This window comes from Haemorhous mexicanus, chromosome 18 (genome assembly GCF_027477595.1).
Source record: "Haemorhous mexicanus isolate bHaeMex1 chromosome 18, bHaeMex1.pri, whole genome shotgun sequence".
Classification (NCBI taxonomy): domain Eukaryota; kingdom Metazoa; phylum Chordata; class Aves; order Passeriformes; family Fringillidae; genus Haemorhous; species Haemorhous mexicanus.
In genome coordinates, this window is record NC_082358.1 from 3,631,726 (window position 1) to 3,651,758 (window position 20,033).

The window sequence follows — 20,033 nt, forward strand, 5'->3', positions numbered from 1 at the left end:
ACAGCTGTGGGAACATTTCACCTGTTTCTGGAGTGCCCTGGGCTTTCTGCATGGGACCCAGGCAGTGGGATTTGCAGAGGGAATCAGATGTTTTCCCAGCTGATCCCTTAGAAGTGATGCTTATTTCTAGGGGAGTTCATTCCTGGGGTCTGCCCAGCACCAGAAATTGGGATCCATGTGCCACAGCCCTCCAAGCACCTTCAGCATTTTGCCCATGACATGTGAAGTGACTTTTACAATCAGGTCCTGGTCATGTTCCCTCTTCCAGGCTGTCTGCAGAGACTTCAGGAAGGAGCATGCAGAGGTCAGACCTATCCATGTCCCTGAGCCCCTGGGGCAGGCAGACAGCAGGGATATCCTAATGGATCAGGCAGTTATTTATTGTCCTGGAAGAAATAAATGTCTGTACACTCTGTGCCCAGCCCAGAAGTTGTGAGTGCTCTGCTGGCACAGACAGAGCTGTGCTCTGAAAAGCCTGGGAGCTGGTTATTATTTCTGGTGAAAGCACTGTGTTCCAGCACTTGAAGGAAATCAATACTCCAACCACATCCAGCCTCCTTCCCAGCCTGCTCCCACAGAGAACCCCAGGAATGTTCTAGAGAGCACAACAGAGCCTCCAAACCATTCGAGCTGAGCCAAGAGCAGGGGGCTGGGCTGAGGTTGGAAATGGCTTCCACACACTCTCTGTTCCCCAGCTTTAAGACTACCCTGATATTTTCATTTACTGGGGATTTCCAGAGGACCTTCATGCTGGCACATCCATCCCAGAGCTTGTAGGGCATAGGGAGAAGATGTGTGCAGATGTCAGTGGGGCTTCCCTGCACGGTGCAGGGGGACAGAGCATTGTGTGGCTCTGGGGAGGATGGAGGATTTGTACACCAACCCCAGGAATGGTAAGGGTCCTGCTGGTAGAGACAATTCCGGGAGGTTGTGGCCTCAGTGATAAGAGCAATTGCTTTAGGAACAGAAGAACATTGCTTATCATAGAACCACAGAATAGTCTGGGTTGGAAGGAGACTTAAAGCTCATCTCAATCCACCCCCTGCCATGGACAAGGACACTTTCCACTGTCCCAGGGTGCTCCAAGCCCTTTCCAGCCTGTCCTTGGGCACTGCCATGGATCCAGGGGCAGCCACAGCTGCTCTGGGCACCCTGTGCCAGGGCCTGCCCACCTTCATAGAGAAGAATTCCTTCCTCACATATGATCTAAATTTCTTCTCTTTCAGTTTAAAGCCATTCCCCCTTGTCCTATAACTATCTGCCTTTGCAATTAGTTCTCTCCAGCTTCTTAATAAGACTCTTTAAGAACTGGAAGGCCACATTGAGGCCTGCCCTTATGGACATGGCTGCTTTCAAACTTCCAGGAACTCTGCTGGGGGACTGCTCCAGAAAGAAATGTGTCTAATTCTCCCATGGAATGGAAATAAATAAAAAAAGGGGGAAAAAAGACAACTTTTCATATCCAATGAAGAATTTATCCATGATTTTTAAGCTACCTGCTTCCATAGCATCACTTCAGTGAGCCTACAGAGCTGAGGGAGCCTTGAGCTTCCCTGGGCACAACTGGCCACACATTTTAGGGCAGGCAGTGAGCTGTTGGGCACTGTCACTGTCACAGCCCAGGTGTGCACGAGCAATGAGCTGTTTTGTCTACTGGCCTGCAGTGGTTGACCCCACAGTCCCTGCTGGGGTAGTCGTTGTCCCACTCAGTGCTTCCTGGGGGGTTTGATGCACCAGGAGAACGGGGTCCAACACTGTTCTGAAACTCAGACGAAATATGGGAGAAGTCCTGCAGGGTGGAGAGGAAAAGGAGGGTTACAGGGGCATACAGAGCAGGAGAAGTGCAGATTTAATGATAGTGCACAATCACAGTTACAGGCATTGTCCCCAGAACCTGTCAGTTCAGAGCACAGGAGGAGCCCCAGGGCAGAGGGAGGTCCAAGTCCAGACATGGTGGCAGTGCAGCAGCACATCTGACATCCCTTTTCCCTGCTCTTTTTGTCAGGGCCCCCCTCCTCGGGGCTGGCAATAGCTGTGGAGGGCACACAGCCACAAAAGCCTTTGGGTTTTTTGCAGCCTGGCCACCAAAGCAGTGCCCAGTGCAGTGCTGAGTTCCCACCCCAGTGCTCAGGAACAAGGGACTGCCACACAGGCAACACTGTCCCCACGAGCTGCCACCACTGGCAACTCTGCAAAGACACTGAGGGGCTGCTCCAGCTGAAAGCTGATCAACTTTCCCCATTTTTTTGGGTGGATGTAATTAAATTTATATCCATTATGTATATAAACCAGATTCATGATAGTTACCTGGCAAAGAACTTGATTTTTTCCAAAATACCCAAATTAGGGCAATGGGGGGTATTTTTTATTTTTTTTTAATATGTTATTCACAAACTATGTGGAATGAAGTTTCACAAAATGCTGCCCTCAGCAACAGCTCCCTCCCCAATGAGTGAGTGTGAGGATCCCCTAAAACGCTCTCACCAAATCACAGAAGCCACTTTGGCTGTGCAGAGCTAGAGCCCAGTCCCTGTCCTGGAGAAATCAGGATCATTTAGGCTGCAGAAGACTCCAAGATCATTGAGGGCAGCCATTAACCCAGCACTGCCACCCCACCACTGAGCCCCATCCCCAGTGCCACATCTACACATTGTTTGAATGCTTTCAGGAATGGTGATTCCACCCCTTCTCCGGGCAGCTGTTCCACTGCCTGGTAACCCTTTCAACAAAGACATTTTGTTTCATTTTCAATCTAAGCATTCTCTGGCACAACTTGAGGCCATTTCTTCTTTGTGCTGTCCCTGTTTCCTGCAAGCAGAGCCCGACCTGGGGCTGTCCCCTCCTGTCAGGGAGTTGTGCAGAGCCACAATGTGAAAAATGGATATTTTATGATTGGCTTTTTGCAAATATTAAAATGAATATTATATGTGTTATGTTAGAAAGGTATGCTGCATTAATTCTTTTTGTAGTGTGTTAAATATAGTTTTAGGTTATAACAAAATCTTAAAATAGAAACTATGTATGTGGGATATTTTTTTAAAAGAAAAGGCTCGCACAGAGAGCAGCCACAGGACATCTGAATCTTTCAGAGAAAGAGAATTTATTGCTCCATTATCAGAAGAAATGAACTTCTTCCTGCCTCCTCAGTCCTGAAGACAGTCAGGATTCAGAGGAAGAAGCTGACACTGCCCAGACAGAATCCTGTGTTTGAATGGAATTTACTCATCATGGATGAGGTGTGTGAAAATGCAACAGGCTGTTGCTTTTAAGGGTTAATCCTTATTTTGCCCAGAAAAAGGTACCCAGACTGTCCATAACTCTTTGTTTTTATTGTCTGGTATTGTCCTAGTCCAAATTTTCCAAATTATTATTACTCTAATCGTATTACTATTTTAATAACCATTTTATTATCATTAAACATATAAAATTTTAAAAACCAAGTGATTGATGTTTTTCACACACAAGCTCCCTCCTGAGCCTCCTATTCTCCAGGCTGAGCCCCTTTCCCAGCTCCCTCCTCCCCTCCCTTGGGGCCACCCCCCCAGCCCAAGGGAGCCCCAGCACTGACCTGCTGGCCGGGCGGCGAGGCGTTCATGGGGGGCTGTACCTGTAGTGCCATGGGGGGGGACAGGAGGGGCTGCTGGGGGACCTGCTGCATGCTGAGGGGCTGGGGCAGGAGCGAGCTCTGCGGGTGGTGCAAGGACAGCTGCTGGTGGAGCGGGGGGCTGATCTGGAAGGCGGGCGGGGGGGAGGCACTGATGCTGGGCAGCAGGGGCTTGGAGGGCAGCGTGCGGGGCAGCCCCGCGTGGGGGTGCCCACGGTAGCTCTGCAGCTCTGATGGGGACAGGAAGGAGCCCAGGCCGGGATAGGGAGAGGATGCCTGAGGAGGCATGGGGTACATGGGCTGCTTGGGGGGGATCATCTTGGAAGGGGGGTTGCTCTGGGTGCTTTTCGTCTCCCCCTGGTCGGCAGAGCTCTGTGGAGAAACAGAGTGGGAGGTGGTGAGGAAGGGAAAGAGGAAACATTGATATGCATCCCCAGATATCCATCAGTGCAGATAGCCCCCCATGGATCCTGCCCCTCTCCTACCTGCCCCATGAACTGCCAGCCCTGCAGCAGCTGGGTGCTCACAGCCTGGGTGCAGCATCCATAGCTGGAAAATTAACCCCAGTAACTCAACTGTGCCTTTGGCAGAGCCTGGAGCATCCGGGGGAAGGAATCCAATGCTTCAGGTTTAGCTTTTCTATTTCTCACATTCTGTGCTGCTTTAGTGTGTGGGTCTGGGCTCCATATCAGGGGATGGTGAGCTCTGTGCTCAGAGCAGGGAGACAAAACAATTCCTGCTCCAGCTGGGCACCAAGGACAAATGAGCCAAATCTCAGCCCAGGAGCACAAACCCCGTGGGCTGGAGAGAGAAAAACAAGCAGGGTGGGACTGCCTGGGCTAAAGCTGGGCTGGGACAATGAACTGCAAGGTGCAAATGGAGCAGAGCTGATCCCAGGGAGAGACCCCGTGCCCGGCCGTGCATTTTGGGGCCATTTTGGGTCATCCTGGGTGCAGCCCTGGCTGGGCTCTGGTGCTGCCCAAGGTGCATCCATGGAGGCCTTTTGATAAATCCCTGCTTTATTCTTTAGCTCTGTCCAGCCTCTGCTCTAGGGCAGCCCTCACAAGGCATCAGCACGTGCAGAGGCAAACTGCCCCCCAGCAGCTCACTGCTCTGGGTGGCTGACAAACCCCTCCTGCCTCCAGCAGAGTACAAATGGGTCTATAAACCCTCTGCTTTCCCTATCCTGTGCATCCCTGGAGCCCTGGTGGGTCTATAATGAACAGGACAATCTTTTTGGCAGGAAGGAGAGAAGGACAAGGGTTTTGTCCTGTGATGAGCCCTGTGATGACAGTCCTGATCCTTTCTCACCCAGCAGCCAGGACCACACTGTGTTGCTTTGCTCAAAACCAAGTTTTGCAGAAGAGCCAATTGGAGAAATTGGGAAAAACCCCAAGCCATAGAGCACATGCCTCCATGACTTCCATGCCTTCCCTGGCTGCTGCCCCACACTGCTGAGAGGCACGTTCAAGACAAGACCCTCAGAGGCTTCCAGAGGAACCAACAAGAGTTTTAAATCCTCAGCAAGCCCTTCCCATCCCATTTTTCTGTCCTTGCTGCTGTTCTGTTGAGAAGTTGGCAGCTCCTGGTCTGCACAGGAGCTCTGAGCCTTTCCAGCTCCCCATCAGCACACGGATCCTGCAGCTGAGGGGTGGTTTGGGGATCACTTTATTTCCCAAGGCAGCTGGGTGTGATGATTAGGCCCTGAGGATGTGGTGTAGTACCAAGGAGTAGCTTTAAGGGGAACCACTCACTACCCAAGGGCAGCATTACCCCTGAGCCTGGAAGATTTTGAGCTCCACAGGAGCCCCCCCAAACTCCCAGGCAGCAAATGCTGTGTCCCCTCTCTGGAGGAGTGGAGGAGGGTGAGGTGTGAGGTCCCTTGGGATGGGCACCCCATCGAGGAGGCTGGGCCCATCACTGCTCCCCAGGGTGGTCTTGCAGCTCTGGGAGCTGCTGTCTGAGCCTGAAATGCCCTGAAATGTCACTGTGAGGCACTGGAACGGGCTCCTGGGTTAGGCCTGGCTGCAGTGTGGTAAGCACCCACGTGCCCACATCTCATCAACCCACAGTTATGGGGTTGATAAACTCCATAAAACTCTCTAAAAACTCCCTAAAACTCCCCTAAAAATCTGGTCTAGGCTGGAGAAGCAACACCTGGGGTTCTGAGCAGGTGAGACAGCCCAAGTGCATGGAGCAGGGTGCAGCAGCATGCTGCCACCAGTGAGCCCAGTACTGGGTGTCACCCTCCCCTGGGCCAGTCCCTGGTGCCACCTTGTCCTCCTGACCCCTTTGCTGCACTCACACCCCAAGAGCAGGCAAGGCACAGTGGGGACAAGCAGCAGGAGCCCCTTCTCCCCACACAGGGCCACTGATGAAACCTCCCTGCTGCTGAGCCCATCCAAAGTGGGGTCTCACTGCAGGGCTCTAAAGGCAGATGACAGCCCAGCTCCTGCCCTAACTGTGCCACAGAGCCCTTCTTCCAGCCCTTGGGAAGGTGCTAATGCTGGCATCAGCTCTGATCTCATAGTTAGACAGCATTTCTGATAAATGTGCTCCTCCCTGGAGGCTGCTGTGAGTTGTACCCTGTCTGTGAGCATGGCTGTACCTTGGAGACGAGGCTGGCCCGGTATGCAGCCAGGGCTTTCAGGTACTCCTTCTTGGCAGCTTCTGTTTTCCTCTTGTATGCCTGGAAGGACCAAGGGATGGAAAATCATTAGCAGAGGGAACAGGGGGCTGCTGGGCTTGGCTGCACCCCACCTGCTCAGCTGGAACCCCATTCAGTGGGGCTGTGTGCATGAAAAACTCAATTCTGCTGCAGAGGAAATGATACAAAACCAAGAAAATGAAGCCCCTGAATTGGACCATGCTGGGAGTTTTGATCTGATCCTGTGCTGGGATCTCTGGTCAGAGTGGTTTGTGTGTTTAGACAGGTAAGAGACACAGTCTGATTTTATAAGGTGAACACAGTGAACTCCCTTCCCAACAGGAAGCAGAGTAAAGAGTGATCCAGGCTCTTGGGAGAGCAAAACAAAAGCCCAAATCCTAAATGACAGGACTATCTTTAAAGTTCCTTCCAACTCAATCCATTCTACGATTCTGTGATGATGACCACCTTAAAAACATGTGAGACAGTCAGAATTCCTAAATTATCCATTTGTTTTCTTGGCTTTCCCAATATTAATCCTTTAGAGCTCAAAACCCCAGCTCTTCCCTGCAGTCTGGACAGCTGGGAACTGCTTTCTGATCTTACAAAAACTGAGATTTTTGCCTCGTCTTATCACTTGGTGAGCTGGAGCTTGCAGGGAAGCAGCAAGTACCAGGAGAGTTTGCTTCCCTAAGGAAAAAAAAAAAAGATTTGGAAGAGTGAATTATGGTTTATTTTTCCATTTTCCCCCATAATGAGAGATGCCTCTTGATCATGTCAGTGCTGGTCCCCTTCCTGCCTGGATCCTGGTTCTCCACATGGAGGTGAAGACCTTCACTAAATAATGGTGTGATCCAGTCTGCCCCCAGCAGTGAGTCCCCATGGGATTACACAGATTAAACATGCAAAGGAGTATTTTAAAACTGAATAAATATTTCAGGATAAAGGCAGGAACCCCCAGGAAAAATACCCCCCAACCTTCTTCTCCACTGGAAACCCAAAGCCTTCCTCAAGTGATGCACTGAAAGTTGATTTCAATTAGAACAGATTTACATGTATTTAATTCAGCTTTAAAACCAACAACAGCTTTCAGCAGCTGAAATGCTGAAGCCTGGTGGGCACATTCTCTGCTCAGGATGATTTAGGTTGGATACTGGGAAGAATTTCTCCATGGAAAGGGTTGCCCAGCCTTGGAGCAGGTTGCCCAGGGAGGTGGTGGAGTCACCATTCCTGGAGGTGTATGAAAGACCTACGGATGTGGCACTTGGGGACGTGGTTGCTGTGGCATTCACATTTTCTAAAAAATTCCTTCACCCAGTGTTTTTCTCCTGGGAAGCTGAGGAGCCTCAGAGAAAAGGAAAACAATTCTTATCCCATTTGCTTCTCCTGTGCTGTGCTCACATGTGCAATGTGTTTGGAGATTGTTCACCCACAGGTGATTGTTCCATTGCATTCTGTGTGAGTTGTTTTCACTCTTTGGCCAATCAGGGCCAAGCTGTGTCAGGGCTCTGGAGAGAGTCACCAGTTTTCATTGTTATCTTTTTAGCATTCAGTGAGTATTCTTTCTGTATTCTTGAGTATAGAATAGTATTCTTTAATAGAATAGAGTATCATAAAGTAATAAATGAGCCTTCTGAGAACATGGAGTCAGATTCATCATTCCTGCCTTCGTCTGGGGGGAACCCAAATACCATTGGTGGCCATGGCAGTGCTGGGCTGACAGTTGGACAGGATGATCCTGAAGGTATTTTCCAACCAAAACAATCCCACAATTCTATGATTAACTTATTCCCCCTGCAAAATTCCATGGCCATGGCAGACTCCCTCCCATGGCTGACCTCTGAAGGGAGAGTAACCTTCCAGCAGTTGAACTGAATGTGAGTTTAAAATCAGTACAGATAAATTCTATTAAAAATGGATTGAAAGCCTTATTTTCATTGCTAAATCACAGTGAGTCCTGTAATGAAACGTTTTGACTTGACACACTGGAGGTCTCAGATGGCAATTTTCTGAAATGGAGCATTTCTCTACGTTTGTCTTTGGCTTTATGGCATTCAGGAAATATTACATTTGCTCCATTCAGAACAAAATTACTTTTCAAAATGTCAGCCTGAAGAAGAGTTTGCCTGTGAAAAGTAACTATTTCTTCAAACAGTATCAGTTCCCTTAATAAAAGCTATTACCTTTCTCCACAATCTCCAGATCTTTTATTATAGACTCAAAGAGTGGTTTGAGTTGGAAGGGACCTTAAAGCTCCTCCAGTTCCATCCCCCTACCATGGGCAGGGACACCTTCCACTGGAGCAGGTTTGTGCCCATCACAGCACCACAGAATTTATTGTGTTCAGCTGCAGAGCTGGTGGATGCTCTTAAATGTGGTACCTGATGCCCTCACAGCAATGAAATAGGAATTCCTGTATCTCAGTGTTTAGGAGAGGCCACAGCTGGATGATGCCCTATGGAGAACATTTTAAATTATTTTTCCTCTACAACAGCAAAATAAGAGTGATTTTACCTTTTCTTTTCCCCAGTATGGTGGGAAAACAAAGTATTCAGAGCTATGCAGAGATAAATTTAATTATGGCTAGACTTGCCTGGAGCAAAACCTGCAATTTCTGGACAGTGAGAGGACAGGTAAATGAGACTTCGTAAAACTAAATGCAAATAAATAAATAACCAATAAAGTCTGTGCCTATCTTCATCCCCATCACTTGCTTTTCCTGCTGAAGTCTTTTTTTTTTATGCCCCTCTTCATCTGTCCCTGTCTCTTTTAGAGATCTGGTATTGGGAGGTGCTGCTGGGTGGGGTCTGGGGCAGGACTGGGCAGGGGCAGCCAGCGGCTCATTCTGCTGCAGGGAGGGGGGATTGCTCCAGGCAGGAGCCTCTGTGCTCCCTGGGCCAGCCCTGGCTCAGGCCTGGCCACCACAAGGGTGAGCTCAGGGATTGTGCTCTCTGATGTTTCTCTGGTGAACTGGAAGTTCTGGAAGATTCCTGGTGGATTATCTGGGTTTTGATCATAGAATCCCAGAATGGTTTGGGTTGAAGGCACAGTTTTGATCCACCCCTGCCATGGCAGGGACACCTTCCACTGTCCCACGGTGCTCCAAGCCCCATCCAGCCTGGCCTTGGACACTTCCAGAGATCCAGGGGCAGCCACAGCTGCTCTGGGTGACCTGTGCCACCACCCTCATTACAAAGAACCATCCCCAAGGGTCTCCTGTTGGGAATTTTGCAGTCCTGGCCTGCACCCACACAGGGCTCCATCAAGGACACTGAGCTGCCTGTCCCCAGGAATCACCACGCTGACGTGGGATCTGAACAAAGCTCCTCACAAATCCTCTGTGTAAAGGCAGCTCTAGTGTAGCATTTATAACCTTTAAAATTTTAATTTAAACATTGACAAAACCACGTTACTTTCTAATTAAATCCCATTTTCTCCCAGGGATTTTAATTTTGAAGTAATTTATCAGATTTAAGGATCCTCAAAACATTTTGCATGTTTTTCTTCCTAACCTGCCATGCCCACTGATTTATTTTCCTTATTCATTAGCAGGAGGATTCATTAGTCATTAAGTGAGTGGGTGGGTTGGAGGGAAGGAGGGGGGGAGGAAATAAAATTGGTTAGTGATTATGAAAACAAAAAAATCAGAGCTGTAAGAAGCATATGTCGGGATCGTAATCCTGACACCTCTGTGTCTCAGCAAAGCAGCCAGTAATTGTGCCATAATGAAATGTTCTTGTTTGATAACAAGGTAATTAGAGAAGACAATTAATGCAAACCCCGCTGACGCCCACGAGCGGCTCCGTGTCGCGCAGGCACTGAGTGACAGCCGGAGCTCTCCTCTGTCACCTCTGCATCCCAGCCCTCCTGCTCCAGCAGGAATCCTGCTTCCCAAGCCTGGGGAATGAGGGGAAGGGCTCAAACTCTCCCCCAAAGAATCGAGGGGTGCACTGAGCCCAAGTGGGAGGGTCTCTGCTACAATCCCTGGTGGGGTTTGGGGCGTTTTGCTTCATGAAAAAGGTGGAACGTCAGGAGAGGAGAGATGGGAAGTGCAGGAAAGGTGTCCAGGAGGAAAGCTGGGGGGGAAAGACCAAGAGGAGCCATCATGATGTAGCAAAGGAGGCACGGGGTGATGCTCTGCATGTAGGAAAAGAGGCAAAATAGGCTTAAATTGCACCAAGGGAAATATTGGGTAAGCACTGGGAAGCCTTGGGTGCAGTAAGGATAATTAAGCACGGGAAGACATTGCCTGGGGAGATGTGTAATCTCCACCACTGAGGGTTTAAGAACAGATTAGGAACACATCCATCAGGAATGGCTTAAATAGAGATGATCCTGACTTCAGGCATCACTATGGTCTGGCTGACCTCTTAAGTCTCTCCTTGCCCTTCTTTCTATGATTCCACAACTGGTTTTTTCTTCTCCTAAATGTGTAAATTTGGTTTTTATTCTGCTTGTAAGTCTGCAGGGTTTTTCTTGTAACTATTATACACTTTCCTGCATGATATGTTTTCAGATCACCTTAACTTATGGCTTATGCACAAGATGTCTCAAAGCACCTCCTCCCTTTCTCTCCACACATCCTTACCACAGCCACTGGAGAGGCAAATAGAAACATGGACAGGTTATCCTTACTTCTTCCCAGATCTTCCTTTCCTTCTTGCATCCCATTCTGTATGCTCTTCAAGACTTATTCTGTCCCTCCCACCATTAAAACCAACTAACTCAACCTGCTTTTAAAGAATAAAGCCTGTGGTGTGCTTTGTAACTCTTGAGGTCAACATCCCTGAGGGTACCTCCAGGGAAGACCCTGGCTGTGGGAGCTATTTGCATGGTTTCAGGAAAACTCCTGCTTTACCCTGGTGGAGACACGGTGCTGGGAAGCAATTCCTTTGGAGAGTAAATGGAAGAGCCTGCAATGAAGCAGGAGTTGCCATTGTTTAAAGATGAGAGAGATTCCTGCTCTCCACTGCCTCAACTTCATGGGGTGCTTGTGGCATTCACATTCTGTGGAAAAATCCCCTTGCCCAGGATTTTTCTCCCAGGAAGCTGAGAAGCCTCAGAGAAAAGGAAAACAATTCTGATCTCATTTGCTTCTCCTGTGCTGTGCTCACATGTGGAATGTGTTTGGAGATTGTTCACCCACAGGTGATTGTTCCATTGCATTCTGTGTGAGTTGTTTTCACTCTTTGGCCAATCAGGGCCAAGCTGTGTCAGGGCTCTGGAGAGAGTCACCAGTTTTCATTGTTATCTTTTTAGCATTCAGTGAGTATCCTTTCTGTATTCCTTAGTATAGTATAGCATTCTTTAATAGAATAGAGTATCATAAAGTAATAAATGAGCCTTCTGATAAGATGGAGTCAGATTCATCATTCCTGCCTTTGTCGGGGCACCCCACAAATACAACAGGGTAGAAGTCATCCCCCACTCCATGTGAGGGCACAAGAGTATTCCCAGGACAATCCACTGAAGATTCCAAAGGGAACAGGAGGTGACTAATCCAAACCTGAACCTCCAATGAAAACCACACACCGTTCGCCTTCCAAACCCCTGACCTTGCTCTCCAGGAAGGACAGTAACACTTGTGGAGCTGTTAAAAGCAGATCTGACCTTTCCCATGCTCCCCATCGTTACCCTGCTCTCCACCAGACCTCTCTTGAAGCCTTGTTTGGGGTTGGTGCTTTGATCCCTCTCTGGTGCATGGCTTTCCTCGATGTCCAGAAGATGCTGTAACCTCCTTCCAGGCCAGGGTAACTGCCTGGACCCTTCCAGCCCTCACTGCCAGGGCTTTGGGGCTGCAGGAGGAAAATGCATCCTGCTGTGGCTCTGGCTCTGACAGCTCGGTGCAAAGCTGGAGTTGGGCAGTTTGTAGCATGGCTGTTCCTGTAGGATCTCTCCCCTCTGGTGGCTCTTCCATGAAACAACTTTACAGCTGGTCCTCAATGCTTCTGTCCCACCACAGACCCTGCAGTGTCCTGTCAGCACCTGAGGGATCAGGTTCAATGAGCAGAGGGATCTGATTAAATGGGTGATCTATTACTTTCTGCTGAGCAATTCTTCTGCTGGGTAGTTTACCCCTGGAGTGTGATGATCCCTGGAGCTGTGTTGTTCTCCAGGCTGTACATTCGTGTCAGAAAATTCCATTTGTGTTTGGCCATGGAGTCACCCAGCATTACCAAACTGGTCCTGGTGAAGCATGAGCAAGAACTTATCTCTGGTACCTTTGTGTCCCAGACTCAAAAACTCAACTGAAAATGCTGGGTTTGCCCAATCTCTGCTCATTTCAGATGGGAAGCTCTGGGTCAGCCTGGGGATCACCCAGCAGATTGCTTGGGAGTTCCTTGGTTCCTCTGCTCTCAGTTCCCAGGGCCTATGGAAACACCTGCCCAGGGCTTTGACTTTGTGGCTGGATTTGCTGACAAAAAGAGTCTGGAGACTCCTGCAACTGCCACCTTGGCATTGATCTCTGTGGTCTCCACCACTGCTTGCCTCCAATCCAACCTCCTCCTCACCAAAATACTGCAGGGAACAGGGAGGTGCTTGGAGAGGGAAGAGCAGAAATTGGCAGAGGGGAGTGAATTCCCACCAGGGACTTCTCTGCAGTCTCCAGGCTTATCACCCCCAGGAGATCCCCCTGAGGGAGGCAGTCACCAGGGCTGCTGTCACCTGCTCTTGAGCAGATGTGGCCCATGGTGGCCCTGTGGAAACAGAGGAAGGGCTGTGGGTGGCACAGACTGGGACTGGGCTGTCCGTGCCAGGGGAAAATCCTCCTGGGGAATTAGCAGAGCTTGCTCCAATCTAGAGCTCAATTTCTTCTAATTTCTGTCAAATCAGGCAGCCCTTTTAAACCTTGCTGGGGAACGCTGCTTGAGATCTGCTAATAGAAAAAACTCCCACCGAGGCACAGGATTCTGGAGCTGGGACCTGGAGGATTCCTCTGACAGGTACCCCATTGGATGCTAATGGCTGAATTAGCATTTCACTCTGCAGCAAAGTCGGAGCTATCTCGGCAGGAACAGCTGCTAAACTATTTGCAAAGTTCAAAGAGGATGTATTCATTTTTAATTTTTTTTTTTTTCCTCGAGTCACATTCTTCAGATTCCCGTGTAAGCTCCTTAGGAAGGGCCACGGCAGCTGTTGAAGAATGAAGATTACAACGTCCTGCCAACGCAGCACTGGGGATATTTAGGGTATTGTTATTTATTCCTATTCTACAGCCACACTGGAAGGGGTTAAAATGGGGAAGAAAATGGTGCTTTGCCGAACAGGTGTCCTTGAGCAGTACCCAAGGACACGGAGATTGCTAATCCTGTATTCCACAGCATGATCAAATCACCAGGCAACAGATATAAATAAAAAAAGGCAGGAAATAAGGAAATTTAGATACAAGTGTGTCAGAGGGAAAATGAAGATTCATTGTGAAGAGGCTGAGAAGAGAAGAAGAAGAAGGAACAAAATGACAAAGCCACAAATGATAAACCAGTAAGAACAAAAGAAAGGGGGGAGAAAAAAGCCTCTCTGTGAAATGCATGTCTGTGACAGCAGCAGCCAAATCAAAGATGCTGCTAGATTATATGGTTTCTTGCATAATATGCATTCTGGTTCCCTTTCTGTGTTTGTCTTTCAGCTGGTGCACAGGGAAAAAAAAAACGTATCTGAAATGGGACGTGAGCAACCTTTATTTTCCTTGTTTCATCAGGAGGAGAAAGCAAATTTGCTTTGTGGGAGCAGCAGCACCTGCTCAATGGCAAATAAATAGCTCCAGCTTTGATATTACAGTGCATATAATCATTAGCAGCACAAATGGCAGAGGATTAACCCCCTGTGTGCTGGCCAGGACTACCTGGCAAAGGGCTGGCATGTCACTGCTGCCAGCAGAAAAGCTCCAGGAGGTGTCTGTGGAGAGGGGCTGGGGCTCTGGAGGGCCACAGGACCACCCTTCCCTGTCTGGCAAGGCTACAAGCCACCAGCACTGGCTTCCCTCAGCCCTTTGGCCCTGGCACGGGGGCCAGCCCAGCTCTGTGCACCCCAGATCTGTGTGCAGGATGGAGCTGGGCATGGATGGACACGGGGCAGGCACAGCAGGAACGTGTCAGGGGCTGCTCACACGTGGGGGAATCACAAAATGCTCTGAGTTTATGGAGCAGCTCCCCTGGAACCCCCTCCCTGCTGCTTTCCCACAAGGTGGGAACCAAAACACCCCCAGAACTGGGCCCACTGGAGGGCAGGGGGAAAGGTTTGTAAACCTTCTCTGAAGAGAAACCCCGGGGATGTAAAGAACTGCTCAGTGACACCTTGGGGCTGGGCTCTGCTCCTCTGGGGATCCAAGTGTGGGACCAGCTCCAGAGCAGATCCTACAGCCTCACATCCACCCCTTCTCGAGCCAGGGAGAGGGAAACTGTTCTCTAACTAAACCTTTGGTCATAATTTAGCCAAAATACCCAGATTTGGCTCTTGCTTGCCTGCTATGCCACCTCTGTGTTGGCTTTTCCCCAGGTTGCTTTCTGCAGTGAGGACATGAAGCCACAGTTGTCCACAAAGCTAGAAGCAGTGTCCTTGGTGAAACACTTCCCTTCTCCAGCTTTTCCACCCCTTCCCAGGGTACAATCCTGCCTGATGACGTGCTGGTGCAGCCATGTGGCAGGCTGGACCCCCAGGCTGCAGCAGGATTTTGGCCAGTGATGCTGGCTGTGCTGCTTGGACACCATCCCCTCTCCAGATGTGCCAGGAGAGCCCCTGGAATGCCTGCTTGCCTTCATCACAGGGAATGTGTGCACCACATCCTGCAGGAAACACCTACAGGACAGCCCAGGCACTTGTTTTCACTCGTTTAAAGGCATTTCAAAATTTTCTTTTCCTTTTCCCCTTTCCATTGCGCTGCCTCGTGAATCTAAAAAAAGCTTCACCAGGGGTGTTGGCAGAGGAAAGCAAACAGGGGCTAAATAAACTCTCCTCCAGCCAGACACTTCCCGAGCGAACGTGCCACATCACACAAACCAGCCCCGGGCTGCCAGAGCCAAAGAGAAATCGTGTCCCTGCAGCCAGAGTCCCGAGCTAACTGTTGTGGGAGAGAAGTATCCAGCTGGAGACAAAGCCAGGAAGTTAATATTTAAGCATTCAGACAAGGAACAAATGACTTAATTAAATCAATTACAGCGGGAGAAATGGAGCCACTTAGAAAGCGTGTGTAAAGAGACGGGAGGCTGCTGCGAGCTCATGAAAGAGAGGGAGGAGGGAGAGTTAGCAGGGAAGATAAACGGGCTGGTTTAATCCCTGCTGTTAATTAAGAGCTGAGCGTTTGCACTGAGCTGAGTCAGGGTGGCAGCAGCGCTCCCCGAGCTGTGCTGGTATTTGTTACCAGCTGCAGTAGAGGCTGAGATGCTGGGGGGATGCAGGCAGAGGAAAGGGGTGGCACAAAGCTTTTCCACACTCCTGAACCTCCCACACCCTGAAGCAAGAGCAGAAACCAAGCCCCTGTCCTGCAACTTGCCAGGGCTGGGGTCGCACTCCTGACCTTCCTCCCCTTTCAGATTTCTCTTTCTCTTTCAGATCCTGCCTGCACGATCCTACAGTGATCCCCCCGAAGAGGAGAAAAGGGAGCAGCAAAAGGGCTTTCATCCCTGGGGATCCTCTGCTCTTACTCCTGACTCAGTGTGGGGTGGAAATCAAGGTTCTATCCCAGCAGAACTTCAGTTAAATATTTTTTTCCCTCCCTGCTGCTCTCTCCCCAGATGAAGCTGCTCCCATGCTGGCCAGGGACACCCAGTGACACAAAGCTTTCTCACACTCCTGAACCTCCCACAGCCTGAAGCAACAGCAGAAACCAGGCCCCCATCCTGCAGCTTGCCAGGGCTGGGGTCCCCCTCCTGACCTTCTTCCCCTCTTCAGATGGGGAATTTCTGCCTGCATGATCCTACAGGGATCCCCCCAAAGAGGAGAAAAGGGAGCAGCAAAAGAGCTCTCATCCCTGGAGATCCCTGTGGAGTGGAAATCAAGGTTCTCTCCCAGCAGAACTTCCAGTTAAATGCTTTTTTCCTCCCTGCTGCTCTCTCCCCAGATGAAGCTGCTCCCATGCTGGCCAGGGACACCCAGCTGGAGCTGTGGCCAGGCTCCAGGAGAAGAGCTCCCAGCTAAAGCCTGTTTGGGTGCAGGACACATCACACACCGTGTCAGGTCTCACCCTGCCTGACAAACAGCCCTCCTTGTTCCCTGAGGTTCTCTCCATAGGAAATGAGCAATTACAGGCTTTTGTAACTGACTCAGCAGCAGGCAAAGAGGGAAAGCAGGACCTGGAATTCTCCACGTGAAGCAGACAAAGTGGCTGACAGCTTTGGGGCAGCAAGGTTTCCTCTGGGAGGCCACTTCAGACATCTCCTTCTGAAGCTTTTAAAGCCTGACTGCTGAGTTTGAAGCCAGCAGCACAGGGAGTTAATAGTGTTTAGCCTGTTGGCTGTCACTCCTTGTAAGTAAATAAGCAAATACAAACCCATCTCCCATCTCAAGCTGTAAAGCCCCACGTCAGGGAAAGGCCACTGATGGCTGTGCAGAGTATGAGCTTATCAAGAATAATTAGTTGTCATAAAAATTTGCTCTTCCCCATGCAACAACAGCAATTTTGCACAGTGGGCACTTCAGCACTGCTCCTAAAAACAGCTTTTCAGCTGCACTCCAGCCTGTGGAAGCCCCTGGCCATGCCCTGAACAGGCCTGCACTGTGGAAATACACACTTCAACAGCTGAAAGGCAAAAATAAATAACTCAGTAACTCACTTGCTTTTGTTCTTCTCCCAGGCTGTCCCACATGGATGCCACGATTTTCGACACGTCCCCGAAGGTGGCGTTGGGGTTTTGCCCTTTGATGGCTGCTTGTGTGTCTCTGAAAAACAGGGCATAGGCTGACACGGGCTTCTGGGGCTCATTGGGGTCCTTCTTCTTCTTCTTCTTTTGGCTTTTGGGCTTTTTGCCCAGGTCTGTCGAGGGTCTTTTCTCTCCAGTAGCCTGCAAAACCAAGAGATGAAGCTTAGCTAAGGTCTGATGCCAGCCCCTGCTACAGCTACTGAGCCAAGGAGATGAGAGGGAATGGGAAGTGGAGATGTCCCAGTGTGGAGAGGGGGGCAGCAGCTCTGGGGGTGTCTTTGTCCCCCAGGAGCCTCTTGGATCGTTGCACAAACTGCTGGTGGGTGCCTGAGCCTGCTTTGGTGCCTCATAGTGAAGGAAAACCTAAATACACCAGATGGTAGAGAATGAAAGCTCTGGCTGGATCTCTGCATCCTGGAGGGCAAAGAGCACACCAGCCCCTCCACCTGCAGCCCTGAGCTCAAGGCACCACCATCAGCTGCACAGGTTGTTGAATTACTTGGAAAGACACAGCTCTAAACATCAAGATCTTTGGAAAACAATGCCTCCAGCTGAGCTGGGGACAAACAGCCTCTTCTCCTGATGGATTGGTCAATTTGAGCATGTGCCTTGGCCATTTTGGTCAATTTGAGCATGTGCTTGGCAGTGCCAGGATTTAAGAGGCTTCCCTTCAGCTGGCAGAGGCCAGACATGGGGAGGAAAAGGGCAGCAGTGTTCCTGCTCTGCACTCTGTAGCTCTTGACTGATCATTAATTTCAGTACCAGCGCAGTGACATTTGTCAAACAGACAGTGACCATTAGTGAATGAACAGAGAGACCACAAAAATTGCATTTAATTTAAAATTGCCCAATTGGGCTTGAATGGGAGGCCTGGAGGTGAAAGGCCAGCTTATTAGGAGGAAAAAAAAAAATGCATGACAGGGCTTCAGCCCATTAGGAAGTGAGATGGTATTTTAACTAACTGTGACTCAGTGGAGTGCTGTGGGGAACCTGCTCCCACACAGCCACTGACCAAACCAAGGAGCTGGAACAGCAGCAGCACAACCTCAGCTGCATTTACAGCTCAGGCAGCACCAAAGAGCACATGGAATTTAAGGAAAACAGCAGCAGGGAGCAGAGCAGGATTTGGTATTCATGGGGTTTTCCAGGTGTGACACACCTGGGATGAGACAACAGCCTGGGTTTGGACCTCAGAAGGATTTTAACCAACCCAAACCATGTTCATGGCTGAAGTCAACCCCCAGGGAGCCAGTGCCTCACTGCCCAGAGCATCTGCAGCCCCAAGGGTCATCCCCATGGTCAAGGGGACCAGGGAGCCTGGCCAGGGGGATGAAGACTTGGCCACCTGCCCATGGTGGCCACTGGCATTGGACCTGCCCTGGAGAGGCAGCAGAAGGTCTGTTTGGTGGCAGATGTGGACTGGGGCAAGGATGTGGTCCCAAAACTTGGTGCCTTCTTAGATGTTGAACCCAGGAAGAGCTGAAACCTCATGGACACTGTGATTTTAATAACTGTGGAGAGTGGCCACTAATCCAGCTGGAATTTGGGCTGTACCCTCCTGTCCCTCCCATTCATGTGCACCCACCCCCAAGCCATGAAGCAGGTAAATACACCAGTGAGGCTCAGAGACCTCTGAAATTCAAAAGCTCCCTGGCCCAAAGGACCTGAAGGACTCATTTCTTTAACCTGTGACCTTCTAGCTCACAAGATTATTTTCTGCTTGTTAGATGTTGTTTTGCTGCAGAAAAGCCCTTAATGGTCAGGTGGAAAAGTGACTGATGGGTGAAGGCAGCAGCTGTGCAGACAGAGAAAGCAAACAGAAACCTGCAGGCCACAGCATGGGTCTGCTGCTTTCCTCACACTCAGCATCTCCTCCTCCCTCAAACATCACTCCCACCTGCCTGGAGGGTTTACAGGGCAGAACAATGAGAGGGATTGCCCTAAGGATAGGAAAAATTCTAATCTCTGCAAGCTGTCATCATCTGGACATCTCCAAATATCCTACCCCGTGGGCATCACTGGATCAGGAAAGCAAAAGATCCTACCCCAAAGCTGTGCCCTGCTCAGGGACTCCTGGGGGCTGACAGGAAAGCTGGGTGATGCAGGTGGAGGCAGAGAGACAGAAGCTGGTGTGTCACTACACTGAAACTCATTTTCTCCTGACATGAAAGATTTCAGCTCCCAGGTGCACAAAGCCTGGAGCTTTGTGACGCAGGCTTTGGGAGACGGCAGGCTGTGGGATCCAGCAGCACAACCCCTCCCACAGTGTTCCCTGAACATGGAATCACAGAGTTTGAAAAATTCCATTTGTTTTTAACCTCATGTATCCCTTCTTTTTACAGTTTTATCCACTGAAGCTGTGTTTCCACCCACACGAGCTCTCTGCTTTGAAATGCCCAATCTGAAGTGAAATCTGCCAATGGATGAAAAAACTACAGGATTGATGGGAATCCATTTTCCTGGATTTCCATGAAGAGAGAAAGGTTTTTGCTCAGTCCTATCATTTTCCTAGTTTTCCAGCCTGTGCACTGTTTGCTGCTCTGGTTTTACACTCAGACCCTGCCACAACATCTGTTTGGGTGGGACAAGGACCAGTGCCTTCAGGAGAGGGTTCTCCATGGAAGGCTTTAACCAAAGTCCCCAGGGAGCCCAGTAATTCACCTGCAGGCACAGAGGCACTCTGTTTGCAGTTTGCCCTCAGTAAATAACAGCCACAGATTCCTGGAACATGGCACATGTTGTTTGGCTTTGCTGGTGCACTTGGAGAGAGATGGACAAAAACCAAGGTGTGCCCAAATCCCCAGGAATTCCTCGGCTTTGTTGGTGCCACACTCAGCAGCAGTTGTGTTGGCTGTAAAGACCATTTGGGCCACTGCTGACTACTGAAAACACCACCTTGGTGAACTAAAAGGCAGAAGATTCTTTG

The 20,033-nt window shown here is 49.8% G+C and overlaps 1 protein-coding gene across 2 annotated transcripts in view; it reads right to left on the bottom strand.

The window, feature by feature from the left end:
• The window catches only part of TOX2 (TOX high mobility group box family member 2), a 168,318-nt gene that overhangs the window by 5,816 nt on the left and 142,469 nt on the right, over window positions 1-20,033 (bottom strand). For both annotated transcript variants that reach the window (XM_059862700.1, XM_059862701.1), the window contains exons 5-8: window positions 17,021-17,248; window positions 6,213-6,293; window positions 3,569-3,976; window positions 1,659-1,789 (exon numbers count right to left, since the gene is read on the bottom strand). In XM_059862700.1, the coding sequence (XP_059718683.1) occupies window positions 1,659-1,789; window positions 3,569-3,976; window positions 6,213-6,293; window positions 17,021-17,248 (848 nt within the window). The remainder of the gene's footprint in view (window positions 1-1,658; window positions 1,790-3,568; window positions 3,977-6,212; window positions 6,294-17,020; window positions 17,249-20,033) is intronic.